We start from the raw sequence: 20,100 nt of genomic DNA, 5'->3' as shown, positions 1-20,100 counted from the left end.
GATGTGAGATATGCCTGCCTGGACTGGGAAGCAATGCAGTGGGAGCAGTTGGATGGGAGGAGGTAGGTGGGGCTCCCATGGTACACAGAAGAGAGGGGATTGTTACAGACACATCTTACGGAACAGCCCCTTCCCTCGCCCTCCCTAGCTTTTCCTCTTGGGATATATCCCAGTTAGGAAGCCTTGGGGGAAGGGAGGGGAGGGACGGTAGGCGTCCAAGGGCTGGGAAGCCAGGAGTGTGAGGCGCCGCGCGTGAGCTGGGGAGGGGGAACAGATGGAGACAGGTGCGCCCCCACAGGGGCACGTGTGGGGACACGTGGAGGATTCACCTTCAGTCCAGGATTCGCATCCCCTGCCTTGGGGTCGCCCACTTACTTCTCGTGCGTCCACCCCGGCTGGAAACCCGCACCCCCTCTTCTCTTCCCTGGCGGGGGGAGGTAGACCCCGATAGGGAGCGGAACCCCGCCCCTCCCTTGTTACTGACGAGCCCCGCCCCCTCCCGCCGCCCGGCGGAGCTCCGCCCCCGCCCCCGCCCCCCGCCCGGCCACAGAGCTCCCCTCGCTCAGTCTGGCTGGCCCCATGTTACTGAGCGGAGCTCCTCCGGCGGGCTCCGGCCCGGGGCAGCGGGCGCAGGGGAGCGCGGGGAGCGGCCCGGGGGGGTCGCGCCGGGGCGCCGGGGGAGCGGGAGCCGGCCCTGGAGGGGGCGGCAGTGGCGGAGTGGCCAAGTGGCTCCGGGAGCACCTGGGCTTCCGCGGGGGGGGCGGCGGCGGAGGTGGGGGCAAGCCGGCGCCCCCGGAGCCGGACTACCGTCCCCCCGCACCCTCCCCGGCCGCGCCCCCTGCGCCACCCCCGGACATCCTGGCCGCCTACCGGCTGCAGAGGGAGCGCGACTTCGAAGACCCCTACTCTGGGGGGCCGTCCAGCTCCGCTGCTGCCCCAGCCACCCCCGCCGTTCCCGGCCCCACGCCGCCCCCGCGCCACGGCTCGCCTCCCCACCGCCTTATTCGGGTTGAGACCCCTGGCCCCCCAGCGCCCCCTCCCGAGGAGCGGATCTCTGGACCCCCCGCCAGTAGCGACCGGGTGAGTGCTGCGCCGGGGCGGGGGTGGCCGGGAGGAGAGGTGGTAGGAGGTCTGGGGCTTTCAAGAGGGACAAAGGTGGCCTGGCCGGGGCCGGGCCTGGGCCCCTCAATGTCACGGTTCCTGGCGGACAAGATCTTAATCCTTGACCCGGGGGCTCGGAGCCTTCAACCACCTTTGTTCAAATTCTCGACTGACTAATCTGGGACGTGCGCCCCAAACTCTGCTTCTGTCCCTGTTATCGCCCCGGGACCAGTGGCCCTCTTCCTCACGGGCTCTGCCCTCCTCATCTCAGTCCTCCGCCTCCTCCCGGGCCTAATCAGCAAGCTTTTTTCTAACGGAATTTGAGCACCCCCCCACCCTACACCAGTTTATGGCCTCCCTGCCCTTTGATCTCTGACCCCTCCCCCCTGGGCAGAGGCAGCACAGAGCTCCATTGCTCCTCTTCAGGGAGCCCAAGCCTCCTTGCAGGTGTTGGAGCCCCAGGAAGGAGGGCGGGGGGGCGCTGGGGTTTCTCCCTGCGGCTACGCAAGAGCTGGCCTTTGCCTTACCCAGTGTGGTCCTGGAGCCAGGTGGACTGTTGTTCTCAGGAAGCCAGAACAAGAGGTATGTAGCTCTTCACCAAGGATACTGACCACTGAGGTCCAGGCGGGCCCACTCCTGCACTACTTCCCTTGTCCCCCCAGGTAAGGGGGCAGTCAGTGCTTAGAACCTGTTGCCCAGAAGGGGCTGAGCAGCTGAGCCCACTTGTCTCCTCCTGGCCTCCCCTTTCCCGGGCCCATTCTGAGGGAGGCTAGAGCCTTTGGGGGACCTGCAGGCATGGGATGAAGGGAAAGCTGGGCATTCACTGTTCTGGAGAACATCCACAGTGCCTCAGAGGCTCTGGTGGAGAAGCCATCCCTTGCCCAACCCCATTTCAGCCTTCTCCCTCCTTGATAGCTGAAAGCCATCTCCAGGTCCCTCTAGCCCTAAATTCCACGACAGTGACTCTGTGGGCTGCCCTGGCTCTGTTGTCCCTTTCTCATGCAACCCTGGAAGCTCAGCTCTGGGGCTTAATCCCTTTCTTCAGTGGAGAACACAGTTTTATTTGATTGGAGGGCAAATCCATTGGCTCCAGTGTTAAGCCTTTGGTGGAGAGAGTGCCGTTCTGCCCGATTTCCTGGATAAGAGAGATGTGTCGGGGTCAGAGCAGAAGCCTCAGGAATGTGAATTATTTTTCCCCTAGTTCCTGCCATGGGGCATGACTGCCCATCCTGGGCCGGGATCCTTAGCCTGCAGAAGGAGACTGTGCTTTCATCACGTCCTTCAGCTCCTCTCCTTCCTCATTGTCACCCACTGTTGGGCGATGTGAGGTGGTGGTGGCAGTGAGGCAGAGGGAGCATTAGGCCTTGTTCTTACTATTGACCAGTTAGTGTCCTTCTCCCTGACCACTGCCCATTGGCACATGGGCCTGAGCTATCCCTGGCCTTCCTCTCTGCAGTCTTGGAATGGCCTAACATGCTGCCCCCCAAGCCATGGGCTCCTCTAGGACAAGGACCGTTGTCCTCCTCATGTTTGTATTTCCCAAGTGCCTGACATGCTTGGCCTAAAAAGGGGTGAATGAAATACGCCCATTGCTAGGGTGACCTGAAGGTCAGAGACTCCCTTAACTACAGCTCCCTTTTGTACATTTCCCCACAGAGACCCCCAAGGAAGGGGCTGCATCCACACAACTGTGGATGATCCATAGCCTCTTCTCACCGAGGGCAACCATTCCTCAACCTGGGTCGACTCTGATCTGTGGGCTGTTCGGACCTTAGGGGCCAAGAGGTGTCTGACTCCTTTGTCAGCTGCAGGGACAGGAATGAAATCCAGCAGGATCTCCCAGGAGCTACACAATCTGTGGTTTCTTTAGTGGGTGTGATGAGAAGGATCCAGGATGCCATCCAAACTGGCTCAGGGGCAGGGACATTGTCTCTGCGGGCCCTGACCTGGAGCCTCCCACCATTGAGAGAGAGCAGCTCCACTCGTTTAGGAGCAGAGTTTGGGGGATCCCAGAGTTTTCCCTTAGGACGAGTCCAGGTTAGGTCCCTGAGCCCCTTATCCTAAACCCAAGTTGCTGTCCCTGAACAGTGAGCTGGCCTGTTGATCTGGAGTTTATGTTCTGTGAGGTGTTTTGTCCCAGTTCTCTGTTCCTCTCCTCTCAGCCAGGCAGGTCTTCTTGGCTTTTTGCTTTGGGGTCACTTCCTGAGGTGAGATAGGGACTGCAGACCAGGATGTGCCATAGGCTGGCCCACTTTTCTTCTTCTCCTGGAGCCCAGTGGCTGGTGCCAGGAGGGCCTGAACCCTGTGAGAGGGCCTGGGTTGTGAGGTTTGATGAAATGGGTGGAAATACTTCTGTGATGAGACGATTGAGGAGGAACGAGCCCTGTGGAAAGTGAACATGGGGGGCAGGAGAGAATGGGGATTTAGGCAGGACCCTGAGAGGCCCAGGGAGCTTAAGACAGTTAGTGTCTCCCCACGCAGGGCTCTGGCTGCTGGCCCTCCCTGAAGCCCACTGCCGCATTTGGCAAGGGGGCAAGGGTGCCATCTGGGCAGGCCTGGCAGGGCAGGTGTGGGAGCAGTGGGAGCTGCACCCTGGACCGGGCAGGCAGGGCCTCACCGTCTGGCCATCGGAAGAATTCCCTCATGGTGCTGGGCCCTGTCTGGCCTCCAGGCCACACTTGGGTAGAGGGGTGAGAGAACTGGGCCTTCCTTGCTTTGCTCCCTTTTCTCAGATCTGCAACAGGAAAAACCTGGTCTAATTAGGAAAGGGGGATGGGGATGGGAAAGGGACCCTAATTGGATGAAGCTTTGAGCTGCCTGTGACCATCTGCACAGTGTGTCCTTTGCCTCCATCCTGCCAAGATATGTGTGTGTGTGTGTGTGTGTGTGTGTGTGTGTGACAGAGAGACAGTGAAAGAGATGATGTGAACAATCAGGCAGGCACCCTGGATGCATTGAAACCAGGGCTCTTGTTCTTAGCTCATGGAGAAGCTTCTGGGGTTCATGAAGCTCCAGAAATTGTGTGCAAATATTTGGGTGCATGAGCATTTTTCTGGGAAAAGCTCACAGCTCCCAGATTCTCACAGGAGTTCATAGGGCCCAAAATATCAAGAACTTAAAAAAATAGATACACCTCATACATGGTGTCCATGTGGACTTGGATCTTCCAGGCCCAAATTTGGAAACAAGTGAAAAAACAGGTAGAAAGAGGAAAGGGAAGGAAACTTTGAGGGTGTCCAAAGTCAAACAAGACATCCCTGCCCTGGGATCAGGAGGGCGGGTAGGGGCTGCCGCAGGATCGTGCCTTAGCCAGTGTTCACTGAGGATTTCTATAGCATTAAGTGACACTGGCCTGGGCGCTGAAGGGACTTACCACCTACAAGACCCGGTCCTTGCCTTTTTTGAGTTTGTTCGGTCTTGCTTTAATTTTCCTTATTATGACTTCCACAGAGTCTGGAGTTCTGATCTGTTTATCTTGCACATGTCCTCCGGTGGAAGCAGGGGGCGGAAAAGAGAAGGGTCCAGGTGAAGGGACCTTTGTGGCCTGGTTAGAGCTCTTAACCCTTTGGGGCCTGGGCTGGCCATCTTTGCTGCCGTTGGTGCTCAGCTTTACGGCTGAGGCCTGCCAGCTACCGGCGCATTTTATGGCAGGCCCGTCCACTCTTCCCACTGCCACCTCCTCACGCTGCGGCACTCACTCTTTCCAGAAGGCATCTGCAGCTTGTTGGCTTGGCCGGTGACTCGGTGACACCTCAGTCAGCCCTGGCACTCCACCTGCTGGGAGCTGGGAGCAGCCAGGGCGCTGCAGACCAGTGGGACGCTCCGCGAGAGCAGCGGGGGAGCCCGGTCCCTGTGCGCAGTGAGCCTGGGGCGCGGCCGCGGGGCTTCGCAGCACCTCGAGGGGCCGCACTCTTGGAGCTCCCTTTGTGGCTGTCACTGTGAGCTCCTGGAGGACCCAGAAATTTGGTCTTTTCGTCTTTAATGATATAATGGCAGACAGGTACCTAGTTAGTCCCTACCGTGTGCCTGGTACCATTTTGAACCAGCTGATGTGTTTTAGACCAGTTGCTTCTGACAGTGACCCTACAAGGAAGATTCTGTTCTTATCCCCAGGTTATATATAGGGAGACTGAAGCACAGGAGTGTTGAGTCACATTTGCATGGTTTCACAGCTGGTAAGTAGGAGAGCTGAGGTGCACAGCCAGGCAGCCTGACGGCAGGCTGGCTGCCAACACCGTGCCGTGGGACCGTGGCACCTGCAGACAGGAGACGGGAGGTGTTCACCAAGTATTTGCTGAGGAACGAGGGGAAGGAGACTCAGAGAAGGAATGGAGGGTGCATCCCGTGCTGAGTTCACCATTTCCCGAGCCTGAAGGCCAGCACTTGCCACCCAGTCCTGAGGTGGCCCCAGACACACCTTAAAAGAGTTGTCGACATCCATTGTGTGTCTGTGATGTTCGAATGTCTTACAAGCATGACATTTCTTTGTAATTAGAAAAAGATGATGACAAATTTGTTTCATGTGAAGGAGTTTCCATGGCAGATAAAATTGGGAAAGACATTCCAATAAGTGGGAAGAGGGTGCAGAAAGTTTGATCTTGGGAAAGGTAAATAGTATACCATTTCCAAAACTGACAGACTTTCAGCGGAAAAAGGATTTCACGGTTAAATACTTTGGAGAAATGCCGAGTTAAACAAAATTAGACAGCTCTCTTTGCTACACGATTTCTCAGAGCCTTTAACATCCTAGAGTGTATTTTAAATCTACAAGGAGAGGAGAGAAGATGCTACATTTCCCAAGTTGTCTGGAAAATCTGCAGCAAGGCACTGAGAGTTAGGAGACCTGGGTCCCAGTCTTGTCTCTATGGCCACCATCTGTGTACCCTGTCAGGCACCTAAACTCTGGGCTTTAGTGTCCGAATAGACGAGATCAGCAGCAGGGGTAACATCTATTGAGCACCGACTGCATTCCAGTCTCTGAACTAAGGACTTTGACGCTCATTGTCCTCTTCCCAGTCCTGTGAGGTAGGTACTAATACCATCCCCATTCTACAGGTGAAAAACCAGAGGCTTCCAGACATTAAATGTCAACTGAAGACATGGAGGAAAGGGGAAGGGATAGACTTTGGGGACCTTGCAGAGCCCAAATCCTGTGACTTGTGCCCCCTCCTAGCGCCCCCTGGACTGGCAAGCCCCATGGGTGGGGTCAGGAACTCCTAGCAGGGCCCAGCTGCAGAGCGGAAGGTCACACCAGATGGTGGGCCTGCCAGCTATCTCAGGAGAGGCCTAGGCGGGAAGGAGAGTCAAAGCCGGACAGCTGCTCTGGGAGGGGCGCTGCCCAGTGGGAACAGGCACAAGAGCCGGGTGTGGAGCCTGCTGGATGGCAGGAGGGGGGGATCTGGTTGGCAGGAGGCGTGGGGACAAGGGGGCGCTGAGCAGCAGCTACTTGCCTACTAGTTTGGAATTATTTCAGCCTTTCAGTAGCATTCTGTTTACTAGAGGGTTTGCCTAAATATTAGCCCTGGTTTTAGGTGCCTTCCCTGCCAGTTCTTCCCTTCTGCCCTTGAACCAGAGGCTTTGATCCCCATTAAATGTTGGTTCTCCAGACAGCCTGCTCCTACAGCAGCTACTGGCCTGTGAGAGTGGTCAGAGTTGGGGTGAATGGGGATCTGAGAGTCTGTGTCGCTCCAGAAGATAGAGTCTGAGAGAGGGAGGCCTTTTGAGCATCCAGGAAATGTGCACTGAGCGCCTACCTCGTGCCAGGCCCCGTGATGGATGCGGTATACAACGGTGAGTACAGTAGTCAGGTGAAGGTCCCATAAACAAAATAAATCATGATAGAACAAAGGTGTCAGAAGCCTGCGGAGGCAGCCCCCCCCCACCCCCAGAGCAGTTTTGCCTCCTCACATGACCTAGAAATCACTGGGAAGGCAGGCCTGGCCTCTGACAGGGATCCTATGTGCCCAGGGTGGGTGCCCATCTTGCCAACCTTCCCAGCAGGTGTTTCTGCTTCTGCTCCTGACTCCCAGCCCTGTGGGTGGCTTCTCTGGGTGACGCGCCCAGGGCGGGGGGCTAGTGTTTCCTGGAGCAGGGTGTGGAGTCAGGGATAGAACAGAGGAGCCATTGAGCTGCCCACAGAGCTGCCACCTGGGTGCCCATAGGCATCGTGGGCTGGCCCTCAGGAGGCCCGTGCTGGGCCTGGGAGGGGTCACAGCTCAAGTCCAGCCCAGGACTCCAGTGGGAAGGGCTGTTGGGGGGAGCTCTGTAGAGTTGGGGGGACTGGAGCTTAGGCCAGGCACTTCTCACTGAGCAGCTCTGGGACTCAACGCCCCCCCCCCCCCCCCTCCCCGCTGGATTCATGATGCCTTTCTCCTCTGAATAAACAAGGAAAAATGCTTCCTTTGTCCATTCTTCCTGTTTTATGTGAACTAACTTAACAAATATCTACTGAGCACTTTTAGGCACTGGGTATTTAGCAGTAAACATGGTTCCTACCCTCAGGAAGCTCATGGTCTACAGGAAGACAGATGCTAAAACAAGTATTTACTACACAGTGTCATAATAGCCCAGCACAGAGGCAGCTAACCATACCTGGGGGGAGAATGGAAAGGCTTTCTGAAGAAAGAAAATAATCTAATCCAGGCAGAGGGAAAGCTTTTTTGGTAAGAAACAAAGCACAGAACTTTCAGGTAACAGAATGATCCAAGGTGGGTAGGGAGAAACCGAAGAAGAAAGCAGAATCTTTAAATCCCTTTAACTTTGGACTTTGTCTTGTGGGCATTACACTGTTTAAGGATGGCACGTCCAGTGACTCAGTTACTGTTAAGTAGCTGCCACATAGGAGCGTGAGGCTGGGTGCCCGCTGCCAGCTCCAGAGCCCCCTTGGTCAGGTGGGTGCGGCTGTGGGTGCTAGTAGGCCTGGGAGGAAGCAGCTTGGGGTGGATTTCTTTTCTCTGCTTCTTGGAGGAAAGAGGACTAGGGGTGGAGAGCTCCAAGGGGAGATAGGCAGTGATCTAGTAGCAACATTTTTCTAGTACCTGCTGTGAGCCGGGTGCTTCTTAGGGCTGGAGAGACAGAAACAACAAAGAACTGTAGGCTAGTGGATGAGCTGATGGTGGGGATGGTATGACCTGAGATGGTGGTCTTCTCAGAAGCAGGTAGAGATTTGAGGGAGGTGAAGGAACTGGGGGGCTTGGGTGGAACAAGGTGGAACATGGTAGGGGCTGAAGAACTGAAGAGGGAGATGGTAGGAGTCGTTGGGATGTGCTTCAGAGACCCCTAGAGGGGCTCGTGGGGGGCCCAAGGAACATGCATGAGCGGTCTCTGTCGGGGGGGCAATTTCCTTTCTCCATCTCTGCTTTGCTAGGGGTCCCAGATCCACTGACCCTGGACAGGCAGTCACCCCACAGCCTCCCTGCTCAACTGGCTCCCTCAATCCTGATCTGGCCCAGACCCAAAGCCTACACCAAGAATGGAGGAGAGGCAGGAGTGGCCCCTCCTTGTGCCGCGGGCCCCAGAGCCACCTCCTGTCAATGCCTGTCAACTCAGTGTGCAGTGCTTCCCCTCAGGTGCTGGCAGCCCTGGGTGGGCTGGGCTCTGTCTCCGCCTCGGCCTCCCCCCTTCAAGGAGCCTGGGCCCAGCTTGGAGAAAGGCTCTATTGTCCTCGGCTGCACCCCGCCCTGAGCACCTTGAGCTCTTCCTCAGGGTGTGTGGCTTACAGTTCGCTCTGCCTTGACTGGAGCAGGGACAGAGGGTTGGTCATGAACCACTTGGGAGGAGAAAGGGGCAGTGTGGGATGTGGAGGGTCAAGGCTACGCCTTTCCTGTTCCTGGCCCCCAGGAACCAGGGAATTTCAGCAGAGCCCAAACCCTGGCTTTCCTCAGGGCTGTCCTTGGGTGGTCTCTCTCCCGGGATGGCCAACATGCCTACTGGTGGCAGGTTGACAGCATAATTTTGCACAAAGGGCACAGATTCCAAATGGGTTCCTCCACTTAGGTGGGATGGTTTTGGGCATGTTGTTCCCTACCTGCCCTGAGCCTCTATTTCCTTAAAATGAGTATAATAATATGCACATGACATGGTGATGAATGTTCTGAGGATAGACCAGCAGAACTGTGCCATAAAATGAGTATTTGGCTTTTCTTTTCTCGATGGTCAGCAAATTTTTCTTTGTTCAGCATCTGGGATTGAACTTGCAGGCACGGACCAAGTCAATCTCTGAGTTGCCTGCTATTCTCCACTTGTTCTTTGAACTCCAACCCCTTTGTAGCCAGCTCTCTGAATTAATTCCCTCTGTTGAACCATCTGGTGTTGAACACCTCTATCGCCCTGCCTGGACCTGGACTGAGGCAGGCCTTAATGAAGCCTCCCCAGAGCTTCATCCTGGCCATTTAACCTAAGGGATGGCGCAGAGGCACAAAATTAACAGAAAAGATAGATCTGCCACTCTGCTGGCAGCCTAGTAGGTGAACCCTGCAGAGGAAGAGCCAGAGCCTGTCCCTGTCCAAGCTCAGAGCCTGCCCTTGGATACCTTGGGCTCTGGGTCTAAGACATTCTGTTCAGGACTCACTCCCATGGACAAAGCATCTGGGGAGAAGCAGAGCTGTCTCTCAGATGTCTGAAGCCTGCTCTCCTCACTGTCTTCCCGCAGTTGGCAATCCTTGAAGACTACGCAGACCCGTTTGATGTTCAGGAGACTGGTGAAGGCCCAGCAGGAGCTTCGGGAGCCCCAGAGAAGGTCCCTGAGAATGACGGCTACATGGAGCCCTATGAGGCCCAAAAGATGATGGCTGGTGCGTGATGGAGTCAGGGGTAGGGGATTGCTCTCTGAAGCCTGGGTATTTGCACAACAGGCTCTGGGACCCACAAGACTAAGGACTGATTCCATGATCCCTTCACTGGGTCCTTGGAGACCATGGGTCCACCATGGACCACCTTGGGTCCTTGGCCACTAGCTTCAAGAGAGTCATTTTGGAGAAGGAGCAATGACTTGTGGTACCTGAGATGTGAGGCGGTAGAGAAGGCCACACAACCAAAGGTCAGGCAGATAGAGTTAGGATAGTCAGGAGGGCAGGATAGTGGTGTGGGCCGGGGGTCATGGAACCCAAAAAGAGAATCACTAGCTTTAGGGAAGGTGGTGAGCTTGAGATGATGTGATGTCAGAGTGAAACATCTTTATGGCAATTGGAACCACGTGGCTAGAGAAGAGCCAGCCTGTCAAGGAGTGGGGGCGGAGAGCAATGAATAAGACCTGGTCCTGGGGCGCAGAGCAGAGGTCAAGAGAGGATCCAGGGAAAGATGAAGATAAGATTATGTCAGCTTTATTACTGACAAAGTAGATTGAGAACACTACTTAGCTATGTCTCCACAATGGGCTGCTTAATACTTCACAGAATTAAACTTGCCCACTCAGGCTTGGGCCATGCAGCACAGCTATAAGCCCCTTCACGGGGGGCAGGAGGAGAAAGAGCCAGAAGGCAGAGCTGAGAAAGAGAGCGAGCATCCACTGGTGATCAGATAAGCTGCTCTCCCTCCTTGGGAGAGGGGCAAGGGGGCAGAGAGTGGTCAGGAGTGTTCTTCCATGGGGCGCATGGAAACGTGAGCCGGTAGAGTGGAGGAATCTAGATGTGGAGAGACGAGGCTAAGAGTCATCAGGTACTGGTGGTGAACAGATGGAATTTGGAGGATGAAGGAGGGCCAGGACCAAGGAGAGCAGTGTAGTGCACAGAAAGGGAGAAGGTGGGAGGGTGACTACCCAATTTAGATCAGAGGGGTGTGTCCCCCTTGGAGGCCCATGAATGCCCTGGAGTTGTATGTGAAAATTTGCACATTTTTCTGGGGAGTAGCTCCATAGCTTTTACTAGATTTTCACTGGGGTCAACGATCCCAAAAAGAATCACAGAACAGACTAGAAGAACTTCTGGGGCAAGTGGCAAGTTTGAAACGTTAAAGTGAAAGATGTTGATGGCAACTGGAAGTGTATAGGGTGCCATGAGACTGGGCAAGGAGTGAGGGCAAATCAGACCTGGTTCTGGGGAACAGAGACCGAGAGAGGGGCCAGGGAAAGAGTCCAAATAGGGGTGCTCAGAGAGGACGACCATGAACATGACTTGTCAGAGGGGACAGTTTCAAGGAGGGAGTGATCAGCAGTATCTGAGCAACAAAGAAGGATTTTCTGATTGTCAAGTGGTATTATTTGGGATGCAAGGAAAAAAATTGGAGCTGAGTAGCCAAGAGGAGGTGGATTAGGAGAGGACCCTGCCTCAGTTTCCAAAATGCGTAAGCCTCCTTTCCCAAGCCCTTGCTGGCCATCTAAAGATCTTTTCTCTGTCTTTCACGCTGGTGCTTCTCTGCCCCTGCCTCCATTGGATCCCATTGCTTTTTGGAACCCCAGAGGTGTTTTGAGGGCAAGGGACCCCAGATGTGTGGCCATTGGGCCCCCAAAGCCAGTGGCATCTCCTCTGAAGGAGGCTTGGTGTGTTGCTGAGGGCGCTGCCAGAGCTGAGCCGGGCAGCCAGGGCTGCTCTCACACCTTCCCTCCTGCCTTGCCCTGGCAGAGATCCGGAGTTCCAAGGAGACAGCAGCTCAGCCCCTGCCTCTGTATGACACGCCCTATGAGCCAGAGGAGGAGGGGGCCACCCCAGAGGGTGAGGGGGCCCCCTGGCCCCGGGAGTCCCGGCTGCCAGAGGATGACGAGAGGCCCCCCGAGGAGTATGACCAGCCCTGGGAGTGGAAGAAGGAGCGGATTTCCAAAGCCTTTGCAGGTAAGCCCTGGGTGGAGAGGGTGGGTCTGCTGGGGCCTCTAAACAGCTCTCCAGGCCCAGGGGAGTGGAAGGAGTGGACCCCAGGGGCTGGGGGAGTCCCCGAAGCTGGGCTCAAGGGAAGCATAGTTGAGTGCATCCCAGAGATTGGTGAATTGGGCAGTGTGGGTGCAGGGTCAGGGAACGGGCACGGGAGGATGAAGGTCTCCCCTGCATCACCACCTCTCAGAGGCCAAGAGGCTTAGGCCACTTCCATCTTTTGGGAGACAGGGCATATTTTAAAATAAAGAAATTCCCAAACAAAATGATAAAACTTGTGACACGTTAGATACTTACACTTAACGAAAGAAGGCATTTAACCCCCCGGACAATGAAAATGGCTGTGTGTGTAACCCTTAGAGATCCCAGCCCTGAATCAGAGAGCTGTGTCTCCCGGTAGCAGGCTGTGCCAGACCAGGGGCACCTGCGCCCCAGGGGGATTTCTGAGGAGCAGGAACTGGTGGGGGAGAGGGAGGTTGGTTGAATGAGGGTTAGGTTTCTCCTGCCCCAGGCCTGGCGTCCAACCTGGGGAGGTATGTGCTGGTGGTCTGAGTGGGTGCTGCTACGGTCTGGGGAGCCTGGAGAGTGCTTTAGCCCCTGGATTCTTGACTCGGGGAGAACACAAAGGGTGGCAATGCCATTCGACTTCACCCGGACTCCCATGGCCCCCTCACCCCTCCTGGAGCTAGACTCCGCTCTCTGCCCTGTCCCCCCCACCCTGGCAGCCAGACTGGGAAACCATAGGTTTCTAATTTGTTTCCTGTAAAGCTTGCACCATTGAGGATGGACCGTTTATCTCCAGAAGTCTCCTTGGAGAATCAATACTGTTTGGATTGCTTAATGGGAAAATCTATGCTCGTCATTAGGAAACCTCGTTAGCAGTCCTGCAGCCGCCAGCGGCATCCCTGTCTTAATTGTCAAGGCTCAGGACTGAGGGTGTGGGGGGTAAATTTCAATAAAACATCTGCCCCCACATCGGAGTATTCCTGACAGCCTGGAGCCGGGCTGTCAGTCTCGCTGCCCATGACTTCCCAGGCCGTGGGGAGAAGGTGGCAAGTCTGAGGGTGCCAGGAGGCTGTGGGAGCCTGGGTGTGGTGCTGGGAGGCAAGGGCAGCTCGTTGTCTCTCCCTTCCTCCTCTCCTGGTCCCTTTGGGCCCTGGAGGCTTATGAGGGTTCAAATGAAGGGGGCCCACGTGGCTGGCAGTGCAAGACTCTGCATCCTGCTATTTGCTACCTGTGCCTCCCACCCTTGGACTCAGCCAGCCTGGTGTGGTCACTGTGGCTCCATCCAACCCTCTGAGAGTCCTGCTCCCCCCTCAGAAGCCACCCCTGCCTCTGCTCTGACCCTCCTCCTTTCTAGGCTGTCCTGTGTCCTGGCTCTGGGTTTTGGTGTCTCAACCTCTGCCTCTCTCTGTCTCTCTGTCTCTGTCTCTGTCCCTGTCTGTGCCTCTTCTCCCTGCTGCTACTGGTTCCAGTTGACATTAAGGTCATCAAAGACCTACCTTGGCCTCCGCCGGTGGGACAGCTGGACAGCAGCCCCTCCCTGCCTGACGGGGACAGGGACATCTCCGGTCCAGCCTCACCCCTCCCCGAGCCCAGCCTGGAGGACGGCAGCGGTGGGTCTTGTGGGAGCTTCTGGCCAGGGTGACATGTCCTCTCATGCCTCAGGCCCTGTCAGCTTGGGTTGGAGGAGCTGAAGTGGGGCAGGGTTTGGAGAACCCAGGAAGAATCCCCCTTGTCCTGGAGGGAAGAGAGAAGGGACAAAGCACACATTCCTCCTTCCTCCCAGAGGTGTGGGGAAGGTGTCTTCTAAAGGAATCCCTTTCCAAATATCTTTCCTACCATGCCACAAAAATCCACTATTTTAAATTCACTTCTTTGCATAGGATTTTGCCTGCCCCAATCCTTTGGCGATGCAAATAACTCTTGAGGTGGGGGTGATGCTAGCATAGGAAGTGTCTGACTCCTTCGAGTAAGGGAAGGGTCTGATCCTTGCATCTGGTGACTGAGAGACAATAAGGTCCTGAAAGTGCTACAAGGAGAGAAAAAGCCCAGATGAGGAGAAAGGAAGCACTGAACGCTTCATCTCTGTTCAGTTTTGTACAGAATGTTTGTACATTTGGGCCTGAGTGTGAGGGGTATTTTGTAAATACAGGATGAAGGAGGGTCTCCATCGCCTGCCCGTGTGTGCCTGCGCTCATGTGGCCCACTGGCTTCCTCCCTCCCCTGTGCTGGCTCAGTGGTCAGGCCTGCCCTGGTCTGGGAGGGCAGAGCCGCCTCAGCTGGGCTCCTCGGGGTGGGGGCAGGGAGCCTGTGGGCAGCAACCCTGGGGGCGGGGGAGGGGCGGGCCGGCTGGCGGCTTTGGGCAGGATTAGCCTGTCAGGATGGCACCAAGGGGAATCGGATAATTGTTCTCAAATCGATAAGTCATTTCTACAGAATGGCTTGGCAGGGTGATATGGAGAACGGTAATGAACTCTGAGGAGGAGAAAGAAACAATATTATCAGCGCTGAAGCCACCCCGAGGGGGAATGGAATAGGGGAAGGCAGGCCGCTCCTCCAGAGGGAGAAGTTTAAGTGGTTTCTCATGTTGCTCCTCTCCCCTCTCCTCCCACAGCGTGGGGACTGGTAGGCACAGTATGGCATAGGAGGGCCGAGCCCCACCTCCAACGAGGGAGTGGACCCAGGATTCTGTCCCCGGAGACAGTCAAGCCCAGGAGCATGTCCCACCCTTCCAGAACATTCCTTTGACCCCTTCTGGCAGAAAATGGGGGTGGAGCACCAGTTATTCTACAGGGCTCTATCTCTAAGGTCCTCAGAGTCTATGACTGGTATATTCCCCACAGCCCAGTTTGAAGGATCTGAGAAGAGCTGCCTGTCACCCGGCCGGGAGGAGAAGGGGCGGCTACCTCCCCGACTCTCTGCAGGGAACCCCAAGTCAGCCAAGTCCCTAAGCATGGAGCCCAGCAGCCCCCTTGGGGAGTGGACAGACCCAGCACTGCCTCTGGAAAACCAGGTGTGAGTGTCTGTGTCCAGCTGGGGACTCTCTCCCCTCCTCCTTTCCCCTCCTGCCACTGGCTTGCCTGCAGGGGACACCCAGAATGGGTGGGCCAGGACGGCGAGGGACCCAGCAGAGATGCCCCCCTTCCTCTCTCTTGTCCTCAGCTGGTACCACGGGGCCATCAGTCGAACAGATGCCGAGAACCTGCTCCGACTGTGCAAAGAGGCCAGCTACCTGGTGCGCAACAGTGAGACCAGCAAGAATGATTTCTCTCTGTCCCTCAAGTGAGTAGGGGTGGGCCAACTACCAGCGTTAGGCAGGATTAACTTGTCACCATGGCACCAAGGAGAATCCATGGGAAGACAACCGGCAGGACAGGAGGAGACTCCAACATTCTCCCCGTGCCCAGCCAAGCTGGGGAGAACTCCATCCCCATGAACATTTGCTGACTCTGGGCCAGGCCCTGGGGATTTGGAGGGTCTGAGGCTCAGCCCCAGGTTGCAAGGAGCTCAGAGTCCATTAGAGGAAACAGTCAAGCTACAGTGTCCAGCTCAGAAAGTTTCTGTCACATACTAGCTGTGTGGCCTGGGGCCCCCTTAACCTCTCTGGGCCTCAGTTTTCTTACTTATAAAATGGGGAAATAATAATGTCTACCTTATAGGGAAGGATCAAATGAAATAACATATGGGAGGCACTTAACATGGTGCTAAGTGCTAAATAAATTATCGCCATCATCTTTATTGGAAGGATAGGAAGATAGGATACACAGAACGAGCACTGGCCTCCGAGGCCATCCTGGTAGAACGGCCAGCCCTCCCCTCGGTACCCAGGAGTTCTGCCTGGTAGGGCCTGCACCCCACGTGGCAGCCCGTCAGATGGTGTGTCCGTTCACATCCCCCCATCACGACTGGGGCCCTGTACCACCTCCTACCACATTCCCCAGGGATATTAGAATACAGGTATATGCCCACTTCAAACAAATGCAGTATACAGAAATTTGGGACTATTGAACAGATACATTTGAGGATAATTATTCAACTTCAACTAAAAGATAATGGGAAGATCCAGTCTATAGTCAAATAACTTGAATTTTATTCTTGGGCTTAATAAAACTAGCTATGTGACCCTAGGCAAATCATGTAACCTCTCTGGGCCTTGGTTTCTCCCATTGCAAAATGCATTGATGGGTACCTCTTAGGTTTCTTGCAGCTCTCATACTCTGCAAATTATCATAAAATCAAAGGAGCATTTAGGAAAAGTTCATCTGTCAAAAATCTGATATAACACTAGGATGTGTATTGCTTTAATAGTTAAGAGTCACAGAGCATCTGCTCTGTGCCAAGCAGCGTATATACCCTCTCCAAACCAACTACCAACCTGCAAGATGAATCTCTTTTTTTATAGCCAGAAAGAAATACAAAGAGGTATGTGACTTGCTCAAGGCCACCAGGTAGTAAAGTGCCAAAAGCAGGATTTGGACCCAGCTCAGTTAAGTCTGACTACAAGAACAGCACTATTCCATTGCATAGCTCCACCCGTCCTCAAGTCTGGAACAGTCCAAGGCTGCGTTAGATAGCAAGGGTCTGGCTCCCTAAACGGAGCAGGGCAGGGCTCCGCCTTAGCCTGGGGAGTAAGAGGGGAGGCAGGCCTGGATGCTGCTTCAGCCCTGGCTGATCTGGCCCCACCAGCATCTGTCTGCCAGAGCCTCGTTTGCATATAAATGGCTTCTCTGAAATACAATTATGGTTTCTCTGCTCTCTGTAATGGAAGGGCTTTCACTGGTAATTAAACAGCTTCCTCCCAAAGCCATGTCAGCTCTGGCCCTGCGGCCCAGCTAGTCCCACCCAGGCTCCTGAGGGTTGGGCAAGGACTCGGCTTGGGACTTTATCCCAGGAGGTCAGTTTCCCAGATGGAGGCTTGTTGCCACTTTATTGCCCTTTTTAGCCAAATCTGTCCCTCAAGGAGAAGATATAATGCAGTTTTGGGGAGAGGTGATTATCCCAAGTGGACTGTGGGTAGGGGTTGTCCCCAAACTGTGAGGGGGTGAGGGAAAGCAAGGGCCAAGCTGCTGCCCACAGCTTTGGGCCTGGGCCATGGCATAGGGCAGACAGGGGAGGGAGACTGCTCACTGCCTCCCTTCTCTACCGCCCCCAGGGACTGTACATTTTCCTCAGGCCCTTAGCTCCCTTCCCCAGGGCCTGTGTGGTCACTGTCAGCCTCAGCTGTTATCTCAGACCTCCAGAAGAAGGATGCCCGTGCTCCCCCGCCGCCCCGCCATACACACATACACCCAGCCTGGGGCCCCCAGCAGGCTTTAGGGTACTGGATCCTGGGGCAGGGAGAAGGAATTGGGAGGGTGGGCGATAAAGGACTGTTTCTTCCTGTCATCCCTTTCCTCTCTTCAGTCATCCACTCTCCATCTCCACTTGTGGGCCCAGTGAAATGGGTCCAGTCAGAGCCTTCTTTGTACCCAGGCAGGGGAGGGAAATAAGGTTTGCCAGCCTCACCTCGTTTGAGGGCCCCCCTCACCAGTCCTACCTCCTATACTAGTTTCTGAGCCCTGCACTTGTCCCCAGGTAGGCTCTGGCCCCGAGAGACAAGTATTCAGGCTTCAGGGCTCCCGCATGCACTGCTTCCTCCTTGCCTGTGGACCGGGCCTGTGGTAGCTTGGGCAGGGGTTGTTCTTGCTCGGGCCCCACCCCCATGCTGTGTCTCTAAGACAGGGTGCCGGGGCAGCTGGGAGCTAGCCAGAGCTCTGAGCGGCAGGGTCCTTGTCTGAGGGCAGGGCCGGGCACTAATGTCCATTTCCTGGATTGTGTCAGGGAGCTGGGAGAGGCAGGGGAGCCTCCCCTCTCTGAGGGAGGGAATGGAGTTACAGCCTCACGGATGATGTCATCCGGGCTGAAGGGAGAGAGGAGCTGGGGGCTTGGCCCAAGGCCCAGTTAGCAGGAGGGTAAAGGGGTATCCCCGGGACAAGGCAGTGGAGCCTTCCCGATTTGGGAGGGACTTCCAGAGCAGCTAGCTCGCCCCCTCCCCTGGTTTCTGCAAGAGAGAGCCTCAACCAAGATTCACTTGGTTGTCACATCTGTCCACACACTGTCCTGCCCAGGATGTTTGTGTCTCCACATCAGTCATTAGGAGCTCCCCACAGGTGTCGTCCCCCACAGCTCAGAGATGGGGAGGGTAGACCAGCCTTGGCCATACAGGCTGGAGGGCACTGGTGCCTGGGTCCCAGAGTTTGGGGCAGGGAGAGTGGTCGCTCCAGTTTCCACCTGCACGCCCTGTACACTCACTACACACACACATTCTTGGCGCACCCAGTGCCCTCACCACAAAGCCAATGCCTACTGTTACCCACTCACAAAATCCCCTCTGCCTCCTCCCTGTTTTCTGGACTGACCTCCACCTTCCCTCCCCACCTCCACACACAGCTGGCTCGGAACAACCACTTTTGCTGCAGGGGTGGGGGAGGGAAGGGGGACCGGAGAGGGCCCCTACTCACCAGGGTCTCCTCTCCTCTTCCCAGGAGCAGTCAGGGCTTCATGCACATGAAGCTGTCCCGGACCAAGGAACACAAGTACGTGCTGGGCCAGAACAGCCCACCCTTCAGCAGCGTCCCTGAAATCGTGCACCACTACGCCAGCCGCAAGCTGCCCATTAAGGGGGCCGAGCACATGTCCCTGCTCTACCCCGTGGCCATTCGGACTCTGTAGATGGGTGGCCTGGGCACTGTGACAAATCTGGACCCAGCCCTGTGCCCATCCCCTGGCTGAGGGCTGTGGCCCTTCCCAGGGACGTGTTCTGTCAAACCTTTCTTCCCCTCTCCCTGAGATCGAGTGGAAGCTGGAGATTCCTTAATTTATTCTAAACGGGAAGGCCTACTGGGGCCTCGGAGTAAAAGGTGGTCTGGAGCCAAGGACAGGAATCCCTGGGGAGAAAGGATAGCCCCTGGAGGAAGGGGGCTTCAGAGCCGCTGGTCTCCAGAGGAGTTTAAGATCCGCAGCTCCCCGCCTTTTCCGCCCCTAGGGCACAGGTGGCGACCCCCTTCCCCACCGACTCCTTCCCCCTGGGTCAGTGCGGGGTGGGGCAGGACGCGGGCCTGCGGGGCGCCCTGGCCGCCTCCACCCCTAAACCGCCGGCGGGCTCCGTCCAGAGTCCGGTGCGGGGCTTAGGGAAGGCAGACCCCCCTAGGATGGAGCTGGCCGTGGGGGTGGGGAGACGAGGGGAAGGGCTCGGGCCAGAGGGAACTTGCGCAGTCCCCGGGCCGCCCCGGCTCCCGGCCAGATGCAATAAATAAACCCAGTCCTGCCAGGCACAGCCGCGTCCGCGCCTCCAGCGCCGCCCCCCGGGCTGTCGGGGGAGGGAGAGGCGAAGCGAGCGCAGATTCTGTTTATAAATCAGTTCTGGAGCCGACACAAGCCGGCTGTGAAAAGCACTTTCGAAGCATCAAGTTCCTTCCCTTGACGAGATGTCAAAACATCCCCTGCCGCCCCCGCCCCGGCTGGGGGCACCCGGAGCCGACCGGCCGCGCGGCGCCCCCTCCCCGCCGCGCCTACGAGCGCGGCTCCCCAAGAGCGCGTCCAATTTCCTGCCAACAGCCGTTCATCTGGGAGGAGGGGAGCCGCGGAGAGACAAAGAGGCAGCGCGCCAGGCGAGGGGGAGCGGGCGGCCCTGCCACGCGGAAGCCGCGCACTCGCGGAGGCGGGAAAGCTGGCGCGGCGACTGCGTCTTCTTTCCAGAGGAAGCGGGGCCTGCCGCGCCTCCCCCATTCTCCGACCGTGAGTCCGGCCCCTGGAGACTTGCAGCCCGCAGGTCTGGGCTCGGAGCTCCCTTGGGGCTGGGCCTTCGGGCTCGCGGCCGAGCGTGGCGGGGCGGTCCGCGCGTGCCCCCTGCTGGCCGTGCCTCTAACCGCGGGTCGCGGGCGCCGGGCCACACCCGACCCCGGCCCTGGAGACGCCCCAGCCCGCGCCCACAGCTGGACCCGGCCGAGGCCTGTGGGGCCAGCCCCCGGGAATACCCAGCGGGCCGCCTGTCGGAGCTGCTGTCGCCCCACTCCAGGCCCGCCCTCCTGCTCCCACGGGGCTCCCCGAGGGGCCGAACAAACATCCGCTGGCCTGGGAGCGCAGTCTGAGGGCCTCCTTACAGAACCTAAACCTGCAACACCCACATGTAGTGTCAGTCATGGAATTTTGGATTTTA

At 56.7% G+C, this 20,100-nt stretch overlaps 1 protein-coding gene across 2 annotated transcripts; it reads left to right on the top strand.

Annotated features, from left to right (window-relative positions):
• On the top strand, nucleotides 1–19,210 carry SHF (Src homology 2 domain containing F). Of its 2 annotated transcripts, none has more exons than XM_032417711.1 (7): nucleotides 1–62; nucleotides 9,752–9,893; nucleotides 11,658–11,864; nucleotides 13,376–13,516; nucleotides 14,747–14,918; nucleotides 15,066–15,185; nucleotides 18,428–19,210. In XM_032417711.1, exons 2-7 carry the CDS (start codon nucleotides 9,860–9,862, stop codon nucleotides 18,612–18,614), a joined length of 861 nt encoding a protein of 286 aa, XP_032273602.1. In that variant the 5' UTR covers nucleotides 1–62; nucleotides 9,752–9,859; the 3' UTR covers nucleotides 18,615–19,210. The 2 variants fall into 2 exon arrangements, with proteins under 2 accessions (XP_032273602.1, XP_032273601.1); XM_032417710.1 differs by lacking the exon at nucleotides 1–62 and adding an exon at nucleotides 580–1,080.
• The last annotated feature ends 890 nt before the right edge of the window (nucleotides 19,211–20,100 follow it).

Source organism: Phoca vitulina, unplaced genomic scaffold, assembly GCF_004348235.1.
Source record: "Phoca vitulina isolate PV1807 unplaced genomic scaffold, GSC_HSeal_1.0 scaffold20, whole genome shotgun sequence".
Classification (NCBI taxonomy): domain Eukaryota; kingdom Metazoa; phylum Chordata; class Mammalia; order Carnivora; family Phocidae; genus Phoca; species Phoca vitulina.
Note: the sequence above shows the minus strand (reverse complement) of the source record. Positions and strands in the feature narration are given on the sequence as shown.